General features: G+C 45.6%; 1 protein-coding gene across 3 annotated transcripts in view; it reads left to right on the plus strand.

The window, feature by feature from the left end:
- PTH1R (parathyroid hormone 1 receptor) overlaps positions 1-16,179 on the plus strand; it is a 63,399-nt gene extending 47,220 nt beyond the window's left edge. For 2 of the 3 annotated variants that reach the window (XM_027842190.1, XM_027842189.1), the window contains exons 8-15: positions 235-421; positions 895-1,048; positions 5,435-5,495; positions 5,830-5,896; positions 9,557-9,651; positions 9,871-10,012; positions 13,154-13,195; positions 13,903-16,179. In XM_027842190.1, the coding sequence (XP_027697991.1) occupies positions 235-421; positions 895-1,048; positions 5,435-5,495; positions 5,830-5,896; positions 9,557-9,651; positions 9,871-10,012; positions 13,154-13,195; positions 13,903-14,283 (1,129 nt within the window). In that variant the 3' untranslated portion in view covers positions 14,284-16,179. The remainder of the gene's footprint in view (positions 1-234; positions 422-894; positions 1,049-5,434; positions 5,496-5,829; positions 5,897-9,556; positions 9,652-9,870; positions 10,013-13,153; positions 13,196-13,902) is intronic. The other variant, XM_027842191.1, reaches the window with a different exon arrangement.
- The last annotated feature ends 8,644 nt before the right edge of the window (positions 16,180-24,823 follow it).

The raw sequence follows: 24,823 nt of genomic DNA on the forward strand, positions 1-24,823 counted from the left end.
AATGAAGAAGAAAGAGGATGTCAATATTAAATCTCGAATGACATGGGAGCTACTATTACTATTGTTATTGTTACAGAAATGTTTCATTCTCCCCCAAGCTCAGCAAAGGCAAAGACCAGGGGACCTGGAGCATGAGGAGAGGACAGAGCAGGAAAGGGGTCAGCACTTCCTGTGACTTGTAGATCACTGTGAGCATCCGCTAACCTGATGCCCTGTTCCTTGTGCCCCCTCCAGGAGGCTGCATTGCACCCGAAACTACATTCACATGCACCTCTTCGTGTCCTTCATACTCCGGGCCATAAGCATCTTCATCAAGGATGCCGTGCTCTACTCAGGGGATTCCCCAGACGAAATCAAGCGCATCACTGAGGAGGAGCTGAGGGCCTTCCCGGAGTCTCCCCCTACTGATAAGGCGGGTTTAGTGAGTGTCCCAGGCCCCAGCCTATGTCCCATCCCTTCTTGCCCTGCCCAACTACTGTGCCCCCCAGATCCTCATCTGCTGCCCCTTTAGACATTCCCTGTCTATGTTTTCCCACTCTCAGTGTCCCTCCCCACTACTGGCCCCTCCCACAAAAGAGTGTACCCCAGAAGGCTTTTCAGAGGTTCAAGCACTAACTTCACCTCCAACATACAAATACATGAAAGTGCAAAGTAATTCATACACCAGCCTGAACATAATCAGACATAAACAAGTGGCTCAATCTTCTAAGAGTGGAAGTGAAATATGGAAGGGCATCAACCACATGCCTTCTCCCATTTTGGGTTATCCATGGAGGACTAAACTCCAGTGTTAACAGAATGTTTCTCCACCTAGGGCGTAGATTAAGACAGGGTAGCCCTGGGAGCATCACCAACCCCATCTAACTCCCTGCCCATTGTCTCCTCTCAATCCAGGTGGGCTGCAGAGTGGCAGTAACCGTCTTCCTTTATTTCCTGACCACCAACTACTACTGGATCCTGGTGGAAGGCCTATACCTTCACAGCCTCATCTTCATGGCTTTTTTCTCTGAGAAAAAGTATCTCTGGGGTTTCACGTTATTCGGCTGGGGTACGTCTACTGGGATGCTAAAGGCCCGCCTTCCTGTCCATCCCATCTTGTCCTTGGCAATGACCTAATACAGCTATCTGTGTGCATTTGTGCCTGCTTGTGACTGTGTGCAAGTGTGTGTATGTGTGTGTGTGTCTGTGATGGAAGGTATGTGTATATTTTTGTTTTGGTGTGTGTGAACACGTGTATCTGCATGTGAACATATATACATTTTGTAGCTCCCTGGATTGATGTATACATTGTATCTGCATGTGTCTGGGCATGTCTCTATGCATGTGTGGGACTATATAACTGCATCGTGAGAGCTCCCTGTGCATGCATGTATCACATTATATCTGCCCTGCATGCCTGTCCTGTAGCTGCCTCATAATTCTGTTCCTATACTAGGAAATTCCTCTTACACACTCATGTACACTGTCTGTCCAGCCTCCACATACAAGAAGAGTCTCAGGAAGTCACCCACATAGACCTAAAGTCACTTGGTTGTCCCCAGGCAGCAAGTAGCACTTGTGGGAATGAAATGACATCAGTGATAGAAAATGAGTATGGGACCAGGGTGCAAGACCTGGTCACTGCCACAGAAAGGACTAAAGAGGCACGGCATGTTGCAGGATTGAAACGCTGAGATGGGAGTCAGGCCCAGCTCTGCCCTTAGCTCTCTGTGTAACCTTAGGCAAATCCCTTCTACTCTGAACCTCAGTGTCCTCATCTGTAAAATGAGGGGGTTGGACTCTCAAGTCTCTTCGAGCTCCGACCTCCAATTATTCAATGTCAGTGGTCAGCTCCAGAGCTTCATCTGTGACTAGGGTCAGAACTCAGCCTGTAACCAGAAAACAGGGGTCAGTAGATGATAACCAGAGACACCTGTCTAGCCCTTGCCTAGTAGCTCTCTTGTCCTATCTCTGGCAGAAGACATTCCTGGAATTTGGGATGTTAGCCCTTCTGCCCACCCATCCATCTAACAGCCTGTGATCAAGACGACTGGAATTCCCAGAGGAGCCCCACCAGCCCCATCTCCATAGTAATACACAGACTTTAGTGGCACCTCTACAAAATGGGTACCCTGCTTTGCCCACCACACCCTGGACCAACTCATTATGAGCAGGCAGCCCCAACAATGGCAGGCATATGGAGGGGATAAAAATTGCGTGGTATAGGAGAAAGAGAATCCTAAATTGATAGGTACAAGACCTGAGTTCAAATCTCAGCTCTGCTATGTATCAGGCATGTTGCTTCTTCTCTCTACTGTCTCCCCACAGACTACTCTATCTCCAAGGCCCTTTCTTGCCCTAAAAATTCTTTTATTCTGTTATCTGGTGAAGTGGCTGAGCCAAGAATGCCTTCCCTCTCTCCCTCTCTCCCCACTATCATTGCTGCTCCTGACAGTTGGACACTTAGGGTAGGGTAGTGGCTTTGGCTGAATGTTTCTACTTCCTCCAGAAATCTCTTCCCCCGCTACCTTCACTCAATTCAGGGAGACCAGTGGTCACACCTAGATCTTAGGACAAAGCTCCCTGGCAAAGCCCTTGCCCATCATAGAACATATAAAGGTGTGATCTTCTGACCAGGACTGTGGTCAGTCCCGTGAAGCATCTCCATTGACCATACTGGGAGCTAACAGCAGTAGCCTTAAAGTTCCAGCCAGGGAATTTGCCTGAGACCAGACGGGCCACAGGGAGCCAGGAGAGGTTCTTGAGCTGAGACCCGAGAGGAGGTTACCAGTGTTTGTTGGGGGATGGTGCTGGCTGTGATGTGTAGTATTGGCTGGACCAAGCTAGCACAGGGTATGGGCCTCACTTGGTTGAATGAGCCCACAGGGGTGAGCCCTGAGGGGGGACACACCTGACTTTATAGAACCTGCATTGTACACACTGTGTGTTTTCACTACTATGCACAGCGCATACAATGTGGATACTATAAGAGTCACTGACAGCATCAGTGCCCACCCAGGGAACCCTTTCTGTGCTCACAGGGGAGTAATCGTGTGTGTGCATATGGATATATAGGGATATGTATAAGGATCTGAATCTATGTATCCATGCATGTGTCTGTATCTCTGTGTGCATTTGTAACCATGAGAGCGTCTGGGGATGCATGCATGTGGCTCTGTATACATACATATGTGGGGTCTCATGCATGCCTGTGTGGATTAGGTGTATCTGTGTGCATGTGTGTGTGTGTGTTCATATCATATGTGTAGAAGTAGGCATTTTTCTCTCTGTGTGTACATTTATGTTTGTATGTATGTACTTGTGTGAGTTTATGTGTGAATTTTCAAGTAGCTATGTTCTCCAATGAGATGATTACAAACTAATGGTGGAAATCAGGCTGTCATAGAAATGAATGTTGCTGTGGGGTTGGGAAATAAAGTGCTTCTAAGAAAGACAGCAGCACTGGGACAGGGTGTGTGGGTCCATAGGTAGGTCATGAGATCCAACCCTGTCATTTTACAGATGAGGGAACTGAGGCCCAGAAGAGGAAATACCATGCCTATGACCATACAGATAGTATATAGGGCCAATTCCCTCTCCATAGCTTTTCCACCAGGCCAATTTAGCTCCCTAAGTGCTAAATTAGGATTTTGCCCCCTATTTATATGAACCTAGCAGAGGTTACCTCTGAGCCAACCATCTGGGCTGCTGGTGCTGAAGGTAGGGTAAGGGAGACAGTTCAATAATGTGGTAGTTTGTGCTGAGATGATAGCTTTTAGAAAAACTAAGGGGTTCAGAAGTTGGAAAGAGGATGAAGAGTCTGGGAGAAAGAAAGACCCAAAGATAAGGGGAACTGAGCAGAGAACCACATTCCTGAATCATAGGAGAGACAAGTACAACAGGACAGCTAAGTGGGTCCTCAAAAAGAGATCCTACTGAGCTGGAGTTCAGATGGATACAGCTTCTATCTGAAGCCAAGGGGTGGACCTGGAAGGCCAGACAGAAAAGACCTCTCCCTACCTCTTTGAGGGACCAAGGAAGCTGAGATCAGGAAAGAGAGCATAACCTAGGCCTTCGGGTAAAGGAGGGTATGCTAGCAAGGACAGTAACTCCCAAGGTTCACAGCCAGTAATTGGAAGAGGAACCATAACAAGGAAATCCGGGAAGAGACAGATGAATTCTTTAGAACTGATGGAGTATGTGCCCATATACACCATTAGACACATAGTGGGAGTGAAAAGGAAGAGGGGAAGGGAAAGCAGAGGAGAAAGGAAAGCAAAGAAGAGGGCAAGGGCAGATAATAGACAAGTTTCTAATCCAATGGAATCCAGCAAGCATTTACTAAGCACCTGCTTAGTAAACTTGAGTTGGTCCTCAAGATACAAAGATTAAATGACTGCTACCCCCCATGGGGCTTACAGTCTACTGAGAGGATGCATCATATAAAAAGATATATACAGTCAGGCTCATATGAGGAGGGGACAACTCTAACAACTAGGAAAATTGGAAAAGACTGCCCGGGAGAGATGGCACATGAACCTAGCTTTGAAGGAAGCCAGAGACTCTGGGAGGTTGTAGTAATGGGGAGGGCATTCCAGGGATGGAGGAAAATCAGTGCAAAGACACAGTGGCTGGAAACAAAATACCAAGTGTTAGTTTAAGGAGGTTGGACACTCTCTGATTAGTCATCAAAATGGTCTTAATCCTGGAGACCACAACTAGAACCCCCCATTTTGAGACTGGAGAGCAGCCACAACCCACAGAGTCCATACCTTTGGGGATCCCCGCCCTAGTGACCAGCTGTCTTCAGCCTATGCCAGACCTGCACTCCCATCCCTTCCAACACTGCCTCCTTCCCTACCCTCTCCATCTGCCATTTCTCTCACCCATTCTCATTTTTCTTCCCTTTCTTGTCTCATCTGTGTCATCTTGGACTAGGTAGTCACCATGTTCCCTTCTGACTCTACAATTCAGTGATTCCTTTCTATCTCCCATCCCCTTCTTCCTTACATCGCTCTCCCTAATCTTGCCCTCTCTCACATCTCTTACCTCTCCTCAAATCTCAATGTCAGCCTTTCTCCTCTACCATCTGTGTTCTCTCCATCATCTTTCCTCTCTGATATATACTCTCTCCTCCTCCCACCCCTCTTCCCTCTCTAGACATTTCTGTGCCTTCTGTCTATATTCAAAGAGGTAAATCAAGGCTCAGAGGCCAGGGAAAGGGAAAGGGGGGTGTCTCACCATGGGCTGACTCACTGTTGAAGGGTGGGAGGGCAGGAGAGCTGGGGCCTCATGCCTCCTCTCCTCTCCTCTGTGTTTTCTTTCCTCTGTCTGTCTTCTCCACCTCTTCTGTATCTCTCATCTCTTCTTCTATATGTCTCCTCACCTCCTCCTCTATATCTCTCCTCTCCCTTCTTTCCTCTTCTCTGTATTTCTCCTCTACTCTCCTCCCCAGGCCTCCCTGCCGTGTTTGTCGCTGTGTGGGTGATCGTGAGGGCCACACTAGCCAACACCGAGTAAGTCTGGGGCCTCCTTTGGGGTCTTTTGGGCCCTGGAGTTTTGGGGGGAACCTCAGAGCAGGATTGTCTTAGGTGTCCAAGGCTATGATTTATGATACCAGCATCAGAAAGTCAATTACGTCCGTTATGAAGGACACGTCAGGGGGTGGTTTAACAGGGTGGGGGCCTTCTATAGACACCAAACTAGGGTGCTTCCAGGTACTTTGCACATGCTACTTTAAGCATGAAGCCTAGAGGAGTGGTCTAAGGAGGATCTGTGCCCAGGGTGGGGGGAACCCATCAGGGATGCCACTGGGGACTGATCACAGTGAACCTGTCTGTGTCTCCCCAGGTGCTGGGACCTGAGTGCGGGGAATAAGAAATGGATCATACAAGTGCCCATCCTGGCAGCTATTGTGGTGAGCAGGGCCTGGGGGATGGGGAGGGAGGTCCACGGACATGTGGCCCCTGCCTTCAAGGAGCTCCAACCTGTGTGGTAAACATACTCCTGGCCTTCCGAGGCTGTTGGAACCGTTGTACAGGTTGGACCTGATGGAATTTGGGATCCCTTCCACCTCTATTAGTCTGAGATGTGTATGAATCACATGGACCCTCCCTCAGGGAGCTTCCATTTTGGATGGAGAGACCAAACTGCCTTGGTCTGATGTGGAAATACAGGTCATGCCCTCAGGGAGAACTGAACCCCAAAATTTAAGTTGGAGGGGATCTCAGCAGCCAGCCAGTCAAGCCCACTGGGGGGAAAGAATCCCTTCTACAAATCCACCCAACAAGTAGTCACCTGGCCCCTTCTTGAAAGTCACCAGGGAGAAGGAGCATGCTACCTCTTGAAGTGGCCCATTCTACTTTGGGACAGCTCTAATAATAGTTGGGAAGCTTTTCCTGAGAACAGACTTAAATTTGCCTTTTTGTAACTTTCACTTATGGCTCCTAGTTCCACCCTCTGGGCTTGAGCAAGACAAGTGAAATCCCTCTCCGACATGGCAGCCTTTCAACACTACTATCATGTTGTCCCACCCATCACTGAGCCTTCTCTTCTAGGGGTGAACATCCCTGTTCCTCCAACCCATTCTCTGTGGAATGGATTCAAAATCCTTGACCATTCTCTTTGCCCTTCAGCTCGTAAATGTCCTTTATAAAAATATGGTGCCCAGAGCCTGATTATGGTAAAAGACAACAGGGATAGCACCTCATCACTTGTGGAAACTGTGCTAATCTTACAGCAGCTCAAGATCATATTAGCTTTTTTTGGTGGCCATATCACACTGTTGATTCATATCAAGCTTGTCTTCCACTGAGAACCCCAAATCCTGTTTTCAAACAAACTGCTATCCAGCCCTGAGGCCTTATTAGGAAGCTGATTCACCTAAACTTCTAATCAACAAGTAAATAAACATTTAGTAAGTGCCTACTATGTGCCAGGCACTAAGTGAATGCAATCTTCAATTCTACCCCCCCATTCTTGCCCACAAATGCCCAGTCTTCTCTGTATTTGTCTATCAATAAACATTTATTAAGTGCCTACTGCATGCTAGGCTGTGCCAAACACTGGGAATGCAAAGAAAGGTAATAGACATTTCCTAATTCTAATGAGGGAAACAATGAACGACTATGTACAAACAAGTATACAGAGATGAGCAACATAAGAAAGACACCAGAGGGAAGTCATTAACTCCATGTGACAGGAGGGCCCCAGGCAGAGGGTGGATGAATCATTTGTCAGGGATATTGCAAAGGAAATTTCTACTCAGGTACAAGTCAGACCAGACACGTGTCTGGGGTGCCTTCTAACTCTGATATTCTGTGGTTATATGAAACACACGGCTTCAGGGTACTTCCATTTTAGATAGGGAGACCAAACTCACACCCAAGAAAAAACTATTGCAATTCTAGTTCATTTGCGTCTACAGCCAAGTGAGGGCTGTAGAGAGTAGGTGTTGTGGGAGGTCTGAGGAGGAAGAGATCATGGTGGGCTGGGATGGTCAGGAGAGACTTGAGAGGACCCTTGAAAGACAAGTAAGATTTGGACAGATTGAGTGATAGGCAGGAGAGAGGCAAAGAATGGGCCTTTGGAGGATTGGGGACTTAGAAGGGACTGATAATGAGAAGTCTGGCCTGACTTGAGTAAAGGGCTCAAGAGAGGAGTCATGTGATACAAGAAAGACAGAGCCTGGGGGCACCAGGGTGTGCTGGAGCCAGCCAGTTGTTAAATTTTCAGTGTGAACATTTATTTACACTTTAGAAATGAGCAAACTACAAATCAGGGCTTGATTTATTGCTTTGTTGACTGTGCTGACTTAATAAAGTGACAGAGAAGATGTTAATGATGCAGATTAAAATTAAAAGTATGGCCTGCAGATTTTTTTTTGAGAGTTCATTTATCAGCACATTTATGATGGAGGGCCTTGAATGCCAGGCTGAGACCTGGGGGGTGGGGGATGGAGAGAGGGACAAGGGGGAATCTTTGAAAAAGATGAAATCATGAGGGGATGAGAGCTATGGTGCAGGGTCTTAGGGACCATCTAGTATATGCCATCTGCTTGATAAGGATAATCGTAACAGTGATGGCCGATAATTATAAAGTGCTTTAAAGTTTCCAGAGAAATTTACATACATTATTTCACTTGAGAGCATCGTGGTGGGATATGCTGAACATGCTGGGTAGAGAAGGCCATTGAGTCCAAGAGATTCAGTTAAAAAGCTGTTGCAACAGCGCAGCTGCCTACAGAGGACCTGACCATCCTCATACGAACCAGGCATCTAGGTTTATCTATCCAATTATGGGCAAGTAGGTGGCACCACAGTGAATAGAGCACCGGGCCTGGAGTCAGGAAGACTCATCTTCCTGAGTTCAAATCTGACCTCAGACTCTTACTAGCTATGTGACCCTGGGCAAGTCACTTAACCCTGCTTGCCTCAGTTTCTCATCTGTAAAATGAACCAGAGAAGGAAATGGCAAATGCTCTGGTATCTCTGCCAAGAAAACCCCCAGTGGGGTTATGAAAAGTCGGACACAACTGAAAATGACTGAACAAAAAAGGGTAGATGGCCCCTCTTTGGATCTTTCCCCAGGTTCTGAGTATAAGAGGCAGGCTAGAGAGAGCAAAGGGTATAGAGAAGATTGATCCAATAGGAAGAACAGAAGATTTGGAGTCAAAGAACTCATGTTTAAGGTCCTGCTTTTTTACTAACCAAGTGATCTTGAGCAAGTTGGCTTTCTCATCTGTCTTCTCATTCAATCCATCATATTTCCTCATTCTTAGGCCTCAGTTTCCCCATCTGTTAAATGAAGGTGAGGAGCTAAATCATAACTATATTATTATATCTAAGGTCTCTTCCAAATCTGGTCCCTCTGGTCCTGTGGAAGGTGACCACAGTGTTGTATAATGAATAGAGTACTGAATTTGGAGTCATCGTGACTCAGGTTTAAATCCTGCCTCTGGCATTCAGTTAGCTATGTAACTGTGGATGGAGTCCATCTTTGACCTCTCTTCCTCTCTGAGGCTCAGGCAGCAAGACTACAATCAATCAGCAAGTATTTAATAAGGTTATAGAGTTCATGCTGAGTATTCCTATACCAACTAAATCACAGGCCTTTGACATATTGGCATATTCTGGAAAGGTTTCATGGGAGATCTGACTTTTAGGACCCAGAAAGAGACAATGCTTGGGAGGCGGAATAAGTAGGAGGAAGGGCAGCAGGCAGTGTTCTTCCCCGGGAGTCCCACGTGTCCCAAAGCATCAAAGAATGTCAGATCTGGAAGGGAATGTAGGCATTTTGTCCAAACTACCCATTTTATTGATACAGGAATTAAAACCCAGAGAAATTAAGTGACTTTCCCAAGGTCACACAGCTCCTAAGTGTCAAACCTGGAATTTGAACTTATGACTCCCAAGACCAGCTTTCTTTCTCTTATACTGCATTGAAATCAGACCTCTGATACTCTCTCCCAGGCAAAAGGGTCCACAGGGCTATCTGGTCACCTTCTTCCCCCAGCTATAGAGAACTCTGAAATCCCTTCTCCCTAAATTAGAATATTCCATTTTTTTCTCTCCCACAGGTGAACTTTATTCTTTTTATCAATATAATCAGAGTACTAGCTACTAAACTCCGGGAGACCAATGCAGGGAGATGTGACACAAGGCAACAGTACAGGTGAGCCTCCTCCTTTGCACCATGTTTCATCTCCCCATTCAGTGGCCCTAATCAGGACCCTCTTCCAACTCCCAGCCCTTCATTCTCTAAATTGCAAACTTCCTGGAGGAGAATGCCCTTGAACTGGGTCTTGAAAGACAAGCAAAGTTTCGGATGGAGAGGGAGGAAGAGTTGATCTTGACCTTGATTTTGACCTTGACCAGCCACCTCCTTTTGCAGAAAGCTGCTGAAGTCCACACTAGTGCTTATGCCGCTGTTTGGGGTGCACTACATTGTCTTCATGGCCATGCCGTACACAGAAGTATCAGGGATTCTTTGGCAAATCCAAATGCACTATGAAATGCTCTTCAATTCATTCCAGGTAGGTGTGGCCATCGGGTCCTCAGGCACTGCAGATCACTGGCCTATTGTGGGGTAGGGACGGGCTGGTAAATGTTTAACTATTATCTCTCAATGGGGCTGCTAAGCAGCGCAGTGGATAGAGCACCGGCCTTGGAGTCAGGAGGACCTGTGTTCGAATCCGGCCTCAGACCAAACACTTGATACTTACTAGCTGTGCGACCCTGGGCAAGTCACTTAACCCCAATCGCCTTGCAAAAAAAAAAAAAAAGGAAAGAACAATTGTCTCTCGGGAAAATGTGTGACACTTTAAAAAGTTTAATCTACTGCAGTAACATTTTGTCCATCACTTTCTTAAGTCTGGGCAATCAACGAAACAATAAACCAAGCCCCTGATTTGTAGCATTTGCCAGTCTAGATGTAAGCATAGCAAAAATGTAACAGTGAGTTGTAGCACATCTCTGCATGCACATTCAGCCAGAACTTTGTCAATCTCCTAGATGCAAACACAGCAAAAATTTAACAATGAGTTGCAGCACATCCCTGCATGCACATTCAGCCAAACTTTCACTTTGCCATTCTTGTTTCCATAAATCCTCTTCCCCCTTATAGCAGAAATGTAGTTAATCAGGCAGTACTTGGGACCCAAGGGGAATCTGGGGGTAACAGGTGGCACCCAACCTCCACACATCCCACACCACCCCCTTAGCTCTATAAGAAGTTTTGGGCAGAGGGGGTGCAGAGGTATAAATAGTAGTAAGTAGCTTTTTCTTTTAGGTATGGAAAAGAGGATCTGATGGGCAAGCTGATAGAGCTAAGACTATAAATGTTCTACACCTAGGTCAGCTTAGCTGCAGCCTTCCCCAATAACTCACAGAAGCAATGGTAGGTGGTGGGGGAGGTGTGTTAGAATCATATTCTCAACCACAAAACACTCAACAATTCATTACCTACTTAGTCTGTGCAAGGCAATTTGCTAAGCCCTGGGAACACAAAAAAAAGCAAAAAAATTAAAATTAAACTGCCCTCAAGGATTTGCATTCCACCTGGGGGATCATCAGAGGCCTTGAAGACACTGGCACCCGAGCTGAGGCCTAAGAGGGCTAGGAATTCTAAAAGAGGAGGTGAGAAAGGAGAACATTCCAGGCATGGGGAGAGTGAGGAGACAGCCAGTGCAAAAGCACAAAGTGGAATCTGGGAGAAGGAAACTCATGTTGCTCAAATTCTCCAAGGGGAATAATACTCTAAGTCTGGAAAAGTAGGCTGGAATCCGATTGTGAAGGTTTTCAATGCCAAGATGATGAGGATTTTATATTTTATCCTCGAGGCAACAAAGAGCCACTAAAGTCTTTTTTTTTTAGCAGGGAAGTGAGCAAGATGGTCAGATCTGTGCTTTAGGGAGTTGCAAACCTGGGTGACTGGAAGGGTGGTGATGCCCTTGGCAGTGACACAAGCTGAAACCCACCTGCCTAGGTAGGAAACTGGACCAGTGCCTGAGGAGCTGCCCTCATGGGAAACACACAACTTCATACACAAAAATAAAGTTGGGACAAGTTGACAAGCATTTATTAAACACCTATGATATGCTATGCCCAGTGCTAAGCCCTGGGGATACAAAGAAAGGCAAAAACCAGTTTCTACTCTCAAAGGAGCCCACAGTCTAATAGAGGAGACCACATGAAAGCAACTATGTACAAAGATCTATTCAGGATTAATTGAAGATAATCACAGAGGGAAGGCACTAGAATTAAGGGGGATTGGGAAAGGCTGCTTGCAAAAGGTCATTTTTAGCTGGATTTGAAGGAAGCCAGGAGTCAAAAATAAGGAGGGAGAGCATTCCAGGCATTGAAACAGTTGGTAAAGCGCCCAGAGACAGCAGACAGAATATCTTGTGCCAGGAACAGCAAAAGAGGCGAGTGTTACTGGATTGCAGAGTACATCAGTGAGAATAAGATATAAGAAGACTGGAAAGGAAGAAAGGATCAGTTTACAAAGGGCTTTGAAAACCAAATGGAGGATTTTATATTTGGTCCTAGAGATAGAAAGGAGCTATTGGAATTTACTGAGTGGAGCATATGGGGTGACCTGGTCAGACCAATACCATACTTTACGATGACCATTTTGACCAAGGATGGGAGGGTGGACTGGAGTGAGAAGGGACTTAAGGCAGGGAGACCAACTTGAAAACTATTGTAGTGTCCAGGACAATCTCCAGACCCTGCAAGGATAGAGTTTCCTGCAAAGTACTCAGTCCTGCACAACCTTCCAGAGGAAAAAGAAATCAACAAACATTCTTCTATTCTGCAGTAGTGAAGTTGAATCTTTTTTTTTTTTTTTTTTTTTTTTGCTTAGGCGATCAGGGTTAGGTGACTTGCCCAGGGTCACATAGCTAGTTAAGTGTCAAGTGTCTGAGGTCAGATTTGAACTCAGGTCCTCCTGACTCCAAGGCTGGAGCTCCATCCACTGCACCAACTAGCTGGGTGCCCCCAAAGTTGAGTCTTACACAAGCACCAGGAGCCTGTCAAAGATTCATAGAGACAGTTAAACTAGTTGTTATCAACTGTGAAATTTGCAAGCCATTATCCATCATTTTATAATGACTTGCACCCATGAAAATGTCCATCCAACCGGCCCTACCCCTATCCCCCACCTCCAGCTTTTACAATCTTAGTTTCACAGGCTACATACAATTTCTACATAAAAATTCCCCCTAGTGGTCAAGAGATGTAATTTCATTTTCAGACAGGGCAAAGGGGCAGTAGTTGGGGAATAAATCTAATTCAATATGACAAATGCAATGTGTGAATTATCTTGTAAAATGTCATTAATTATATTTGTCCCACTCTATTATTGGAAACAGGGAGAGAATTTCCCCCTACTCTCTCGGTATACTGAGATCCCAACCCAGAGTGAAAAGGGAAGGGGGTGCTGAAATCTTCCTTTTCTGGAGAACTTTTAAAAATAGGGTGGACTTTTTAGCCCCTTCTCTACCTTAAGCTGTAGTTAAATCTGGGAAGAATGTTTTGGACATGGGGCTTCAATTTAGCTCAGCAGGGTAGTCTTCCTGGAAGTGGAAGGCTTTGGGGAGATGGGACATGGGTCAGGCAGTGGAGATTCTGAGAAAACTATTCAAGGAATCCTTGTCTTGTCTGTCTTTCCCCAGGGATTTTTTGTTGCCATAATATACTGTTTCTGTAATGGAGAGGTAAGTGTGAATCCTGACCCATCCCTGGAATGTGCCCTCTGCTTGGTCAATGGAAATAAAGATGCAATGAGGTTATGAAACCATGTCCCTTGCCCTCAGGGAGCTTAGAGACTTGTCAGAGGGATGCAATATGTATACCAAATATGACATGAGGAAGAATGGTAAAGAAGGGGGAAAGAAACAAACATTTATTAGTCACCTGCCATGTGCCAGGTACTATGCTAAGTGCTTTACAAATATTTCATTTGGTCCTCTCAACAATCTGGGAGGTAGGTGCTATTATTATCCCTATTTTACAGTTGAGGAAACTGAGGCAGTCAGCAGTTAAATACTTGCCCAGTCACACAACTACTAAATGATTTAGGCCAGATTTGACCTCAAGTCTTCTTGACTCCCAGCCCTATATCCACTGAGCCACCTAGCTGCAAAGCAGAGGTCCAGGCAAGGCACCCAATTTTAAGCTTTGTAGAGTGACTTAAGGAATGTGACCTCCTTTGACCCTTGCCACTAGCCTGTGGAGTAGGAGGCATAGGTATTATTAACCCAATGAGAAGTTGAGTCCTTTGCTCATGGTCACCCAGTTAGTGAATGCCTAAGGCAGAATTCAGACTCAGGCTTCTCCTGATCCCCAAGCCAACTTCTTTCCATACACTGAGAATGGAGGGTCATTGAGGCTGATCTTCCTGTCTCTCATCCTTCCCCACAAGGTACAAGCAGAGATCAAGAAGTCATGGAGCCGATGGACCCTGGCTTTGGACTTCAAGCGGAAGGCCCGGAGTGGCAGCAGCACCTACAGCTATGGCCCCATGGTTTCGCACACAAGTGTCACCAATGTGGGACCCCGAGGGGGGCTGGCCTTGTCCCTCAGCCCTCGACTAGTTCCTGGGGCTGGAGCCAGTGCCAATGGCCATCACCAGCTGCCTGGTTATGTGAAACATGGCTCCATTTCTGAGAACTCATTGCCTTCATCTGGCCCAGAGCCTGGCACCAAGGATGACGGGTATCTCAATGGCTCTGGAATCTATGAGCCAATGGTTGGGGAACAGCCCCCTCCACTTTTGGAGGAGGAGAGGGAAACAGTCATGTGACCTATACCCCCCACCTATCCAGGGGGCAGAGACCCTGGGCTTGTGCCTGAACTCTGAGGCCTGCCCCCACCCTTGTACTCAGGCCAGGCCCCCCCAGGGGCCCTGTGGACCTCACATTCCCAAGTGCAAGCCGAACCAGAGGTCCCTCTGACTGAGCCTGGGGTCAAGGAGATGTTCCCAGGCCTAGTCAGTACACAGGTTCAAGGGGCCATGGCTGCCTTCTCAGGACCAGGAATGGAGCTGGGGCCACCTGGGGGATGGACAGATACTCCATTGAAGGGAGGGGAAGCTGTGGAGGTCAGGGAGAAAAAATACTAAGAAGAAAAAAAAGAAAAAAAAGGAAAGAAAGGAAAAGGAAAAAAGGATTGGAATGGCTATGTGTTTGTTTTGAGCTAAGTGATGGGGGGAAGGGGCATCTTGCAGATAGATCCTCATGTCGCCCTAGCCAGGACACAGTAGGAGGAAAAAGCTATTCTGGGAGGGCTGGAAGAAATCTTCAGGGGTAACTCCTTGACCACTGGGGACAGAAGCTGAAGAAGTCCCTCATCAGATCTGGGCGACCTTGAGGGAGAAGACCTGAGCTTATTCCAGAGGGAAGTTCATAATAATTTCCAGCCCACAAGAAACATTGATTCCCCAGAGAGTATTCAACATGTCCTCACTTTTGCATCTTTCATGAGCTCAGGGATGGCAGAACCCATTTTATGTTGATTGAATTCAATTTGACAAAAGTGTATTAAATGCCTACCACACATGAGGCACTGGGGATATAGAAATACCAATAGTACACATTTCTAGAGCATCTTAACATTTACAGAGCTTCTTCCTCATAACTACCCTGCACAATAATGTGGAACTTTCTTAGCTTCATTTTACAGATAGGGAAATTAAGATTCAAATGGGCTGACTTACCCAGCATCACACAAACAATAAGACAATAAGAAGAGGGGGTTAAGTCCATTTTCCTAACTCCAAGTCTCATGCACATTCTACACATTGCTACTTCTGCTCTCAAAGCAGGGAAAGGCATGCACACAAATAACTCTGTAATGGAAGGGATAGAGCAATAAGTATGCAAGAGGGGTCCGGGCAACACGCTGTGACAAAAAATTAATGAGTAAGAGATTACTTCCAGCTGGGGAGTCATCAGAGAAGTCTTCTTGGAGGAAGTGATACTTCAACTAGACCAGGAAGAAAGGAACTTCAGCAGGTCAAGATATCAGGGCAAAGTGGGAAAAGGAGAGTTCATTCCAGGTATGGAGAAATCACATGAGCAAAGATGTGAAGATGGGACAAGGTGGGATGAGAACAGCAGATGAAGAGTGGTCTTGTTTGGCTAGGAGTCACATAAGACGAGTATGAAAAGGTAATGTAAAATCAGATTCTGCAGGCTGCAGGTGCCAGATAAGCAGTTTACACTTTTGTTCAGGCAGGAAAGGCAGATACATTAAAGTTTTCTGAGTGGAAAAGTTACACGATCTTGAGAGGCAATAGTAAGAATACTCACTGTCTACTAAGTATCTATACAGTGTATACAAAGTGGATTGGAGAGAGGAGAGGGGACAAACTGATGTAATAGGGGATAGTACAATAGTCTAGCCAAAAAAAAAAGAAGATCTGGTTTAGAAAATAGAGAGCAAGGCCTGGAATAGAGAGATATTATGCAGGTAGTAGGATTGGGCAACTCACTGAGCCATATCATGTCTATTTCAGTCCTCACCCCAACCACTAATTAAGCTCTGATACCATAGTTTGTCTACCCTGGACAGCTCCTTGGAGGTTGCCCATCCAGAAGTGAAGGTAAAGACATCATCAAAGAAGCCTGGAAGAGATGATGATGATGATGACGATGATGATCTTAGTCATTGTCGTAGTGGTAGTAGTAACAGTAGTAGTAGTAGTAGTAGTAAACATTTATATAATGCCTACTATCTCATTTGATCTTCACAACTAGCCTTCCAGGTAGGTCCTGTTATCTCCATTTTATAGCTGAGGAATCTAAGGCAAGTAGAGGTTAAGTGATGTGCCCAGGGTCACACAGCTACAAAGTATCTGAGGTTGGATTTGAATTTAGGTCTTCATGACTCCAGCTCCAGTATTCTATCCACTGCACTGGTTAACACAAAAATGAGTGAATTCTGCTCTAAAAAAGTTAGTGACTTACCTAATGTCAGATGGAGAGTCTGACTGGAACTTCCAGGCCTAGAACCCAAATTTCTTGACCTCAGTCAAATTCACCAAACATTTATTCAACACCTACTATATGCCAGGCCCTTTGTTAGGCACCAGAGACACGAGAGTGAAAAATTATATGGAGATAATATCTGTAAAGCACTTAACACAGTGCCTGGCACATAGTAGGCATTTAATAAATGCTTGTTCCCTCCCTTTTTCCCATTGCCCTCAAGGATATTATAATTTTAAAGGGGAACTATGACCACTACACAAATACTGAGCTGGTATGTGATGGGAATTAAGGACAGAACAAGCCAATGTGTTCTAAGACCATTTGAGGAGGAGAGAGCAGTTTCAGCCAGGGGTGAAGGAAGAAGAAATCAAGCAAAGTTTCAGGAAGGAGTAGCACCTGAGCCAGGCATTGGAGACAGAGAGAAGCATATTAACAATTAGAAAAATGGAGTGTGCTTCCATATATAGTGTCTGCATACACAGAAGTGGGAGACAGAGGATGAAATGGGCAATAGTTGTCTAGTTTGGCCAGGACATAGAATGCCTACAGAGAGGTGAGAGAAAGAAGAAGGGGAAATAAATTAGAAAGGTCTTGGATAAGGGAGACCAGTTAGGAGGACTGACCTAGGGAAATGACCATGGCAGTAGAGAAGACCAGGCAGATACAAGAGTTACTGTAGAAAGAAAGTCCACAGGAGCTGGCAGAACATAATTTCTTTCCAATACTTCCTACCCTGAAATACTCCTAAGCAGCCAAAATTTGCCACCTACCTCTTCAGTGGCCTGTCTTCAAGGCCTCCCTAATTCTATCTTTTCCTGCCTCTTCTTCAATCATTCTGTTCAAAGTGAGCCATATGGAACCAAAACCCTAAAGCGTGATACAGTGAAATCATGCTAGATCATGAAAGGTCAGAAGACCTGAGTTCAAATCCTGCCCAGGGGGACTAGAGAGCTTCTAAAGTTTTCTAGCTTTAAGTCTCTGCTCTATGATCTTGGAGCCCTATGGGCTAGATAGTTGCTGATTTTGCAAATGAGGAAACTGAGGTTAAAAGAGGGCCATTTCTGGAGGCCACACAGGCATGGAGTCACACAGCTATTAGGTGGCACAGTGGATAGAGCACCAGGCCTGGAGTTAGAAAGCCTCAGACACCCACTAGATATGTGACCCTCAGCACGTCAGTTAACCTGAATCCTTCCCCTCAATCGATGCCAGGACAGATCCCTTCTCTATTAAGAGAGGAAGGGGTGACACCTTCCAGTCTGATAAACTGCTATCTATGTCTTCATACAAGTCAATGATTGGATGAAGCCTTTCATGTCTCCAGTCAGAGTTCAGAGAACCTCTGTGGCACAGGTTTACCCATTGAGTTGGCTTTTATAGTTACTTACAGTTCCCTTCCTAGTCTGCCCCGATTTCTACCTCCATTTGAGCCAGAACTATTGCTCTTATCTCCTCTGATCGCTGAAGAAACAGGGCCCTCCCTCCCCTCTGTCTCTTTCCCAGGCCAGAACTGCTCTCTCTTCAACCAAATGAATGTCCAACTCAGTGGCATCCCTAGAGTCTGCCCACAGAACTTCTTTGAATTAAACTCCTTTCCTGGGCATTGGGGCATTTAGATTGGGTCCCTTGACCTGCATCCCCTTAAAAGTGGCCTTTTTTTATCCCATCTGGAATCTGTAGGTCCTCCTAAAGCATAATCATGTCAATTTAGACAGCTAGGCAGCACAGTAGATAGAGCATTAGGCCTAGAGTAAGGAAGACTTGAGTTCAAATATAGCCTCAGACACTATCTAGCTGTGTGACCTTGGGGTGGCCAGTTAACTTCTCCCTGCCTCAGCCTCCTCAACTGTTAGATGGAGATAATAATAGTACTTGCCTTGCAGGGCTATTGTGAGGATCAAATGGGATAATATGTGTAAAGCACTAAGTACAGTGCCTGGCTATATAAATGTTTATTCCCTTCACCAGTTCAGTCACCACTAATTAGGAGCCTTCTCTGTGCTGGGCACTGGAGAAGATACAAACACAAAAAGAAAAACAGTCCTTGTTTTCATGAAGCTTCATACCATTTACCTTTGGATAAGTAAGCAAGTGCAGGAGAGAGAGAGACAGAGAGAGAGAGAGAGAGAGAGAAGAGAGAAGAGAGAGAGAAATGAGAGAGAGAAGAGAGAAAAGAGAGAGAGAGAAGAGAGAGAAAGAGACAGACAGAGAGACAGAGAGAGAGAGAGTGCACAGCAACAACTGGGAATATCAAGAAAAGGTCCTTTTAGGAGGTTGCATGTGAGGTGAGCCTTGAAGGAAGCTAGAGCTCCTAAGAGTTAAGGTGAAGAAGGGAGTGCATTCCAGGCATGGGAAACAGCTTGTACACGGAGGCACATGTGGAGGCCATACAAAGGTGTAATGCCACATTCAAGGAACAGCAAATAGTCCAGAACCTTAGAACGTAGGAAAGAGAGTAATGGTCACAGCATTTTAGAACTGAAAAGAACCTTAACAGTCCCATTGATGAAACTTATTAGTTACGTGACCCTGATCAAGTCATTTCTCCTTCATGAACCTCAGTTTCCCCCTCTGTAAAATGGAGATAACAATTCTTACACTAACTCCATCACAGAGTTGTGAGAAAAGTGCTTTGTAAATCTTAAAGCAGCTAGACATATATAACCTTGTCCAATTTCACATCTCATGAAGAATAGCTCTGCCTAAACACTTCTAGTGACAAAAGGCTCACTAGCTTCCAGGCTGGTCTATTCCAATATAGGGCAACTCTCATTGGGACTGGATGTTGGCCAGTATAGAATGTGAACAGGTAGAGGAAAGGGCATGACCCTCCAGGGAGCAGAGACAATGGCAAATGAACCTGGCTGGAGTGGGAATGTCAGGGTTAGGGAGAAGTCATGTGCCTCCAACTTATAAAGAGACCAACACTTATTAATTGCAACTGGATCCTGTGGTAACTGGAGTCTAAGGACGGATTAAGGACGGGTTGGTTTTTACCCCATTTGATGGATTACATCCCCACAATACGACAAGCATAAAAGCCAGCAGCCCTGAGGGAGGCAAGGGGAAGGTCCTGCCTCATAGCACATGGTCAAAAGTGAGCTTCTCTCATCATTGAGTTCATAGGAGTTAGAGCTGGTGGGTACCTTGGAGATGCTCTACTCCAACCTCTTTGTTTTCTGTTGAAGCCAAGAGAAGGAAAGTTACCTGCCCAGTGTCACTCAGGTAGGAACAGACACTCTGTCTCCAATGTTCCTCCCACTGTGCCATGATGCTGCCTCAGATGGTCACCTTTAAAGACTCAGGGAATATGACCTTAAAAAGAGGGACCACACACTGATCACAGGGAATTAAGCTCCCAGGGTGGGTCCAGAGCGGGAAGCACCAGAAGGAAGTGGGGGATGACCAGTAGAGAAGGCCCCTAGAGAGACAATTAAGGGGACAGTAGCAACAGCACCACTCCAACTAGGGTCTCCCTCACGATGTCTCTTCCAGAGTCTCCTAAACAAGACTTTTCATGATGTTTCAATGTGTGTGTGTGTGTGTGTGCGCACGCGCGCATTGTGAGAGGGGAGTTCAGGATCCACTTGTGTTTTAGAAGACACAACTATTTCTCTTAGATGTGTTTGTGGTCTTCTCTGTGGGAGGCAGGGGTATGGATAAAATGGTCAACTAACCCCTGTTCACCAGCCAGAGCTTAGGAGGAACATGTTCCAGGGTGGACCCCAAAAAATCCCAAACTTGGAGTAGCTCTGTGGGCCACTCTGTGCTTTGGCCCCTTTCTTTCCACTCCCAGTTATTGGGACATAAGTCTTTGCCTAATGCTAATCATGCACCCTTACCCCAGGCACTGGGACTGGGAAGAGAGGAAGGTTTGCTTTCTGACTCTCACTCCTTAGTCTCCCAACACTGTTCTTCAGGGCATTCAGGGAACTGTGACCATAGAAGCCACTGTAGATCAAAGGCTACCACTGAATGGAACATCCTTCTGGGAGATTCAGTCTCCTTCCCCCAGCACCTCACTCCCATACAGCACTTTCTACCCATTTGCTGCCATACCAAGACCACACATGGGCTCTTTAGAAAGCCAGTGGGCAGTGTCCATTCTCCCCTCAAAGGCTTGATCCAAGAGGCATACCAGGGAAAGAGGCCAGTATCAGGAGACAGGGCTATAGAATAATAAAGATAATCATGATAATAACAACAATAGCAGCTCTTCTGTAATGCTTTAAGATTTATTTGCTAAGGACTCTCCTCACAACAACCTAGCAGGATACTTTATACCTCAGGTAATATAAGGACTGTTAACCCCATTTTACTGAAGTCCCCAGATTCCTAAGTGAAGTAGGCCCAGGGAGTGGTGCTATGGAAACAACTTTTAATTTGGAGTCAGAAGATTTGGTTTAAAATCCTAGCTTTGCTACTTACTTGGTATGTGATAGTAATGATGGTGATGATAACAGTGGTAGTAATGGAGATAATCAAGATGAGTTGGTAATGATGGAGATGGAGAGATGGAGATGATGGAGTTGGTGATGATGGGGATGGAGAGGTAGAGATGATGCAGTTGGCGATGATGGAGATGGAGAGATGGAGATGATGGGGATGGGGATGATGGAGATGATGTGATAGTGATGATTATGTATGCTTGTGATGGTAACGATACTGTTGATCATAATGATGAAGGTTATGGGGGTAATTGTGGTGATGATAATGACTCTTGTACAAAGAATCCTATCCTCCTCCATCCCTTTGGCCTTTGACTCCCTGGGGTTGGAGACAAAGACAGACAGGACCCTTTTCCCTGCTCACACATCCCAATGCCTCTGTACCTTCCATCTGGTCTCTCAATTCCGGATGCTGCCTGGCCTCCTCAGCCCTTGCCTCCCCCAACCCAGCCCTGCCTGTCCCCTTTAGGAAGGTAAACAGGGAACTCTGGCTATAGCCCCAGTTGCTACAGCAGAGCAGCTGAATCAAAAGGTTCTTTTTCTCAGGCCCCATGCATGATTGCTGTGGGTCAATGGGGAACATCAGGATCACCACAGGAGCATCAGAAAGCAGAATTAGATAAACCTGTGCTGGTTCTATAAACAAACACTGTCCCTCCCAAACCTGAACTTGCCTCTCCAGCCAGCTCATCTCTCTAGGTTCCCATATAAAAGGAATCCTCCGCAACCACTGGCCCTAAGTCTGTGGGGAGGGGGAAGAGGCGGCTCAAGTAGGAGCCAAGAAGTCCCCTGGGGAAGCTTTTAATTAGCAGGAAATTCTCATTAATGAGGCCACCACATCCTTATATGGCTGTTGGCTGGTGCCTGCCCCTGGCACTGACAGTGGGTGCTCTATACCAACTCTCACAAGGTGTGTATGGAGGGGGTTGGGGGAGAGAGGGAGAAGAAAGCCTGAGTTTGGGAAAGAAGAGGACTCCACCTCTATTAAAAGTTATCATGCTTCAGGGGAAGGAGGGAGCAATTACACCACACACACACACACACACACACACACACACACACACACTCACACACACACCGCCCTAGCCCTGCAAGCTTGGTGTGGTTGGTATTAAGAAGGGAACCCTATGAGAACAAATCCTTCAGGCATAGGCCTAAGACCCCCTAGAATCTGTGGAACATTTTCCCCATCTTCAGCCCAGTGAAGACTTCACATTTCCTGCCTGTCCCCTCCCCAACCCCCACCACTCACACACACCCACTCTTGCCCCTCTGTTTGATATAGCCCAGCTCTGCTTCCATGAAGCAGAGTCCTGGTAAGGACTGTATGCCCCTATACATCCTCCCTTTTATCTCAGTCTATTCCCAACTTTTACACCCCATCCCCAACCAGGACCATGTGATTATTTGAGCTTGAATCTCTGGGCTAGAGGGATGGTTGCTATTGTTGTTTAGTCATTTTTCAGTCATGTCCACTTCATGACCCCATTTGGGGTTTTCTTGGCAAAAATACTGGAGCGGTTTGCCATTTCCTTCTCCAGGTCATTTTACAGATGAGGAAACTGAGGCAAACAGGGTTAAATGACTTGCCCAGGGTCACACAGCTCATAAGTGTCAGAGGTTGAATTTGAACTTAGGTCTTCCTGATTCCAGGCCCAACCCTCTATCCACTATGCCACCTAGTGACCAACCGGAATAGTGAGGGGACTAGAAACCAAGTCATACAAGGATTTATGGAAGAAAGTGGTGATGTCTGGCCCATCCGAGAGAAGGCATAGGGAACACATAGTCTCACCTCTGGAGTATCCTGTTTAGATCTGGGCACTACAATTTAAGACGTACATTGGCAAGCTGGAGTCAGTCCACAGGAGGCTAACCAGTGTGGTGAGAAGACTAGAAATTATGCCATTAAAGGAGCAATTGAAGGAAAGGGGGATCTTTAGCCTGGAGAAGTCTTAAAGGTAATGGTGGTGAGATGTGACGGATGCAATAGATGTCTTCAAGTCCATTAAAGGCTGCCATGTTAGACTTGTTCAACTTGGCCCTAGAGTAGATCTAGGAGCAATAAGTGAAAGTTGCCAAGTTGTAAGATTTAAGTTAAAGGTAAGGGAACAACCAGAGCTCTCTGAGCAGGGTGAACTGCCATATAAGGTATCGAGTTTTCCATCACTGGAAGTCTTCAAGAAGAGACTGACTATTGTAGAGAGTATTATTGCTCAGTTTGGACCAGACAACGTCTGAGGTTCCTTCCACCTCTGAGATGGCATCATGTTATGAATATTTGAATGGTTTCCATGTGGAAGAAGTATTAGGGGGAATTTAGTTTATTCTATGTTTTATTCTACATAATTTGTTCTATGTAGAATCTAGAATACAGAGAAGAAAATTAGGACCCATAGGGAGAAATAATAGGGAGACATATTTTAACTCAGTGTAAGTACCGTCTGGGATTCAATCATGTCAGCCCTCCACAACTGGCATTTAAATAGTGAGAGATTTTCGATAGTAAATCATGTACTGGCTCTCTTTGGCCCCACTCAGTTAGAAAAGAGAGACCTTCTGAATTTAACTAACTCATGTCTAGGTATTTTGTTGCCTCACCATGCTAACAGGCCCAGGTAAGGGGCAGCAGTAACGTAGTAAAACATTTAATCATGGCAGAAGTGAACAGGAAAAACAACAAAAATTATGTTGGCCACATTCCTGAAGGACAGTTTCATTCCCTTACCCTCTTTACCCCACCTTTCCCTAGAGTAGTTTGGGACTCAAGTTCCTCCAAGATCCACAGATCCAATCTAGAAGGCATGGGCAATACCCAAGAGCCCAAATATGCCCCTGGACAGGACCTAGGGATGAAGACATTGGTTAAGAGCCAAGTGTGAGTCTTGGATTTCTCCCCTACTGCCATCACCACAGGCATAGGTCTACAACCCATAATTCTCTACCTAGCTCTCAGTCATTACTCTCTGCTCCATATGGTCATGAATCCAGCACCTCCTTTATTCCACCAAAACCAATCAATTACTGTTCTATAACTACATGGCCTGATAGGAAAGATTCTTTGTTCTCTTCCAATTATCATTTGTTTTCTTGACTCAGGCATCCTGGGAAATGTAGTCTCATCTTAACTGCCATATCTGTTTCATTAAAAAAATACATTTCTGCAAGGATAGCTCTTCAAAAGGAGAAGGTGTTCTCTTGTAAGGTAGTGAATTTCCCTTTACTAGAAGTATTCAAGCCACAAATGGACAGCCTCTTAAAGGATTTTTACAGGGGATTTTTGGATAGAATGGGCTGTTGGAAAGGATGGTCCCTAAGATCCCTCCCAACTCTGTGCTATAACACAGTTTGCCTGTGGTGCAGTGGAGAGGGCAATAGATTTGGAATCAGAAGGTCTGGGTTCAAATCCTAACTCTGACACTTACTACCTATATGACCTTGAATGAGTCATTTGTACTCTTTGGGTCTCAGTAAAATGAGAGAGTTAGATTAGATTGGCTCTAAATACACAATCTTATGATTCTATTCTATTCTATTACTATTCTAGTAAATCCCTCTTATTTCAACTACAGTGGATGAACTTGGCATCTTTGATGTCTTACTAAACTCTAAGTACTCAATATCACTTGCTTCAGCCACCTTCATGGCTGTTGGAACAAATTATTCTCATTTACCCATTCCAACTCGGCTTTGCTTAAAACAGACTCATGAGCAAGCCAAGGCATCACACATTCACAATGTCATTGGTCTTCTTGGAAAACAAAAGATGAACAACAATAATAACAACAACACTTCAACAAAAGAGTGGAATGTGACCATCCCAAAGATTATATGCCCTTGGGGAAAAAATTCGCAGAAGTCAAGGAATTTGGAGAAATGGAAGGAAAAGGAAGCAAGCCATGCT

This window comes from Vombatus ursinus, unplaced genomic scaffold (assembly GCF_900497805.2).
Source record: "Vombatus ursinus unplaced genomic scaffold, bare-nosed wombat genome assembly UNPS02014867.1, whole genome shotgun sequence".
In the NCBI taxonomy this organism is placed as follows: Eukaryota; Metazoa; Chordata; class Mammalia; order Diprotodontia; family Vombatidae; genus Vombatus; species Vombatus ursinus.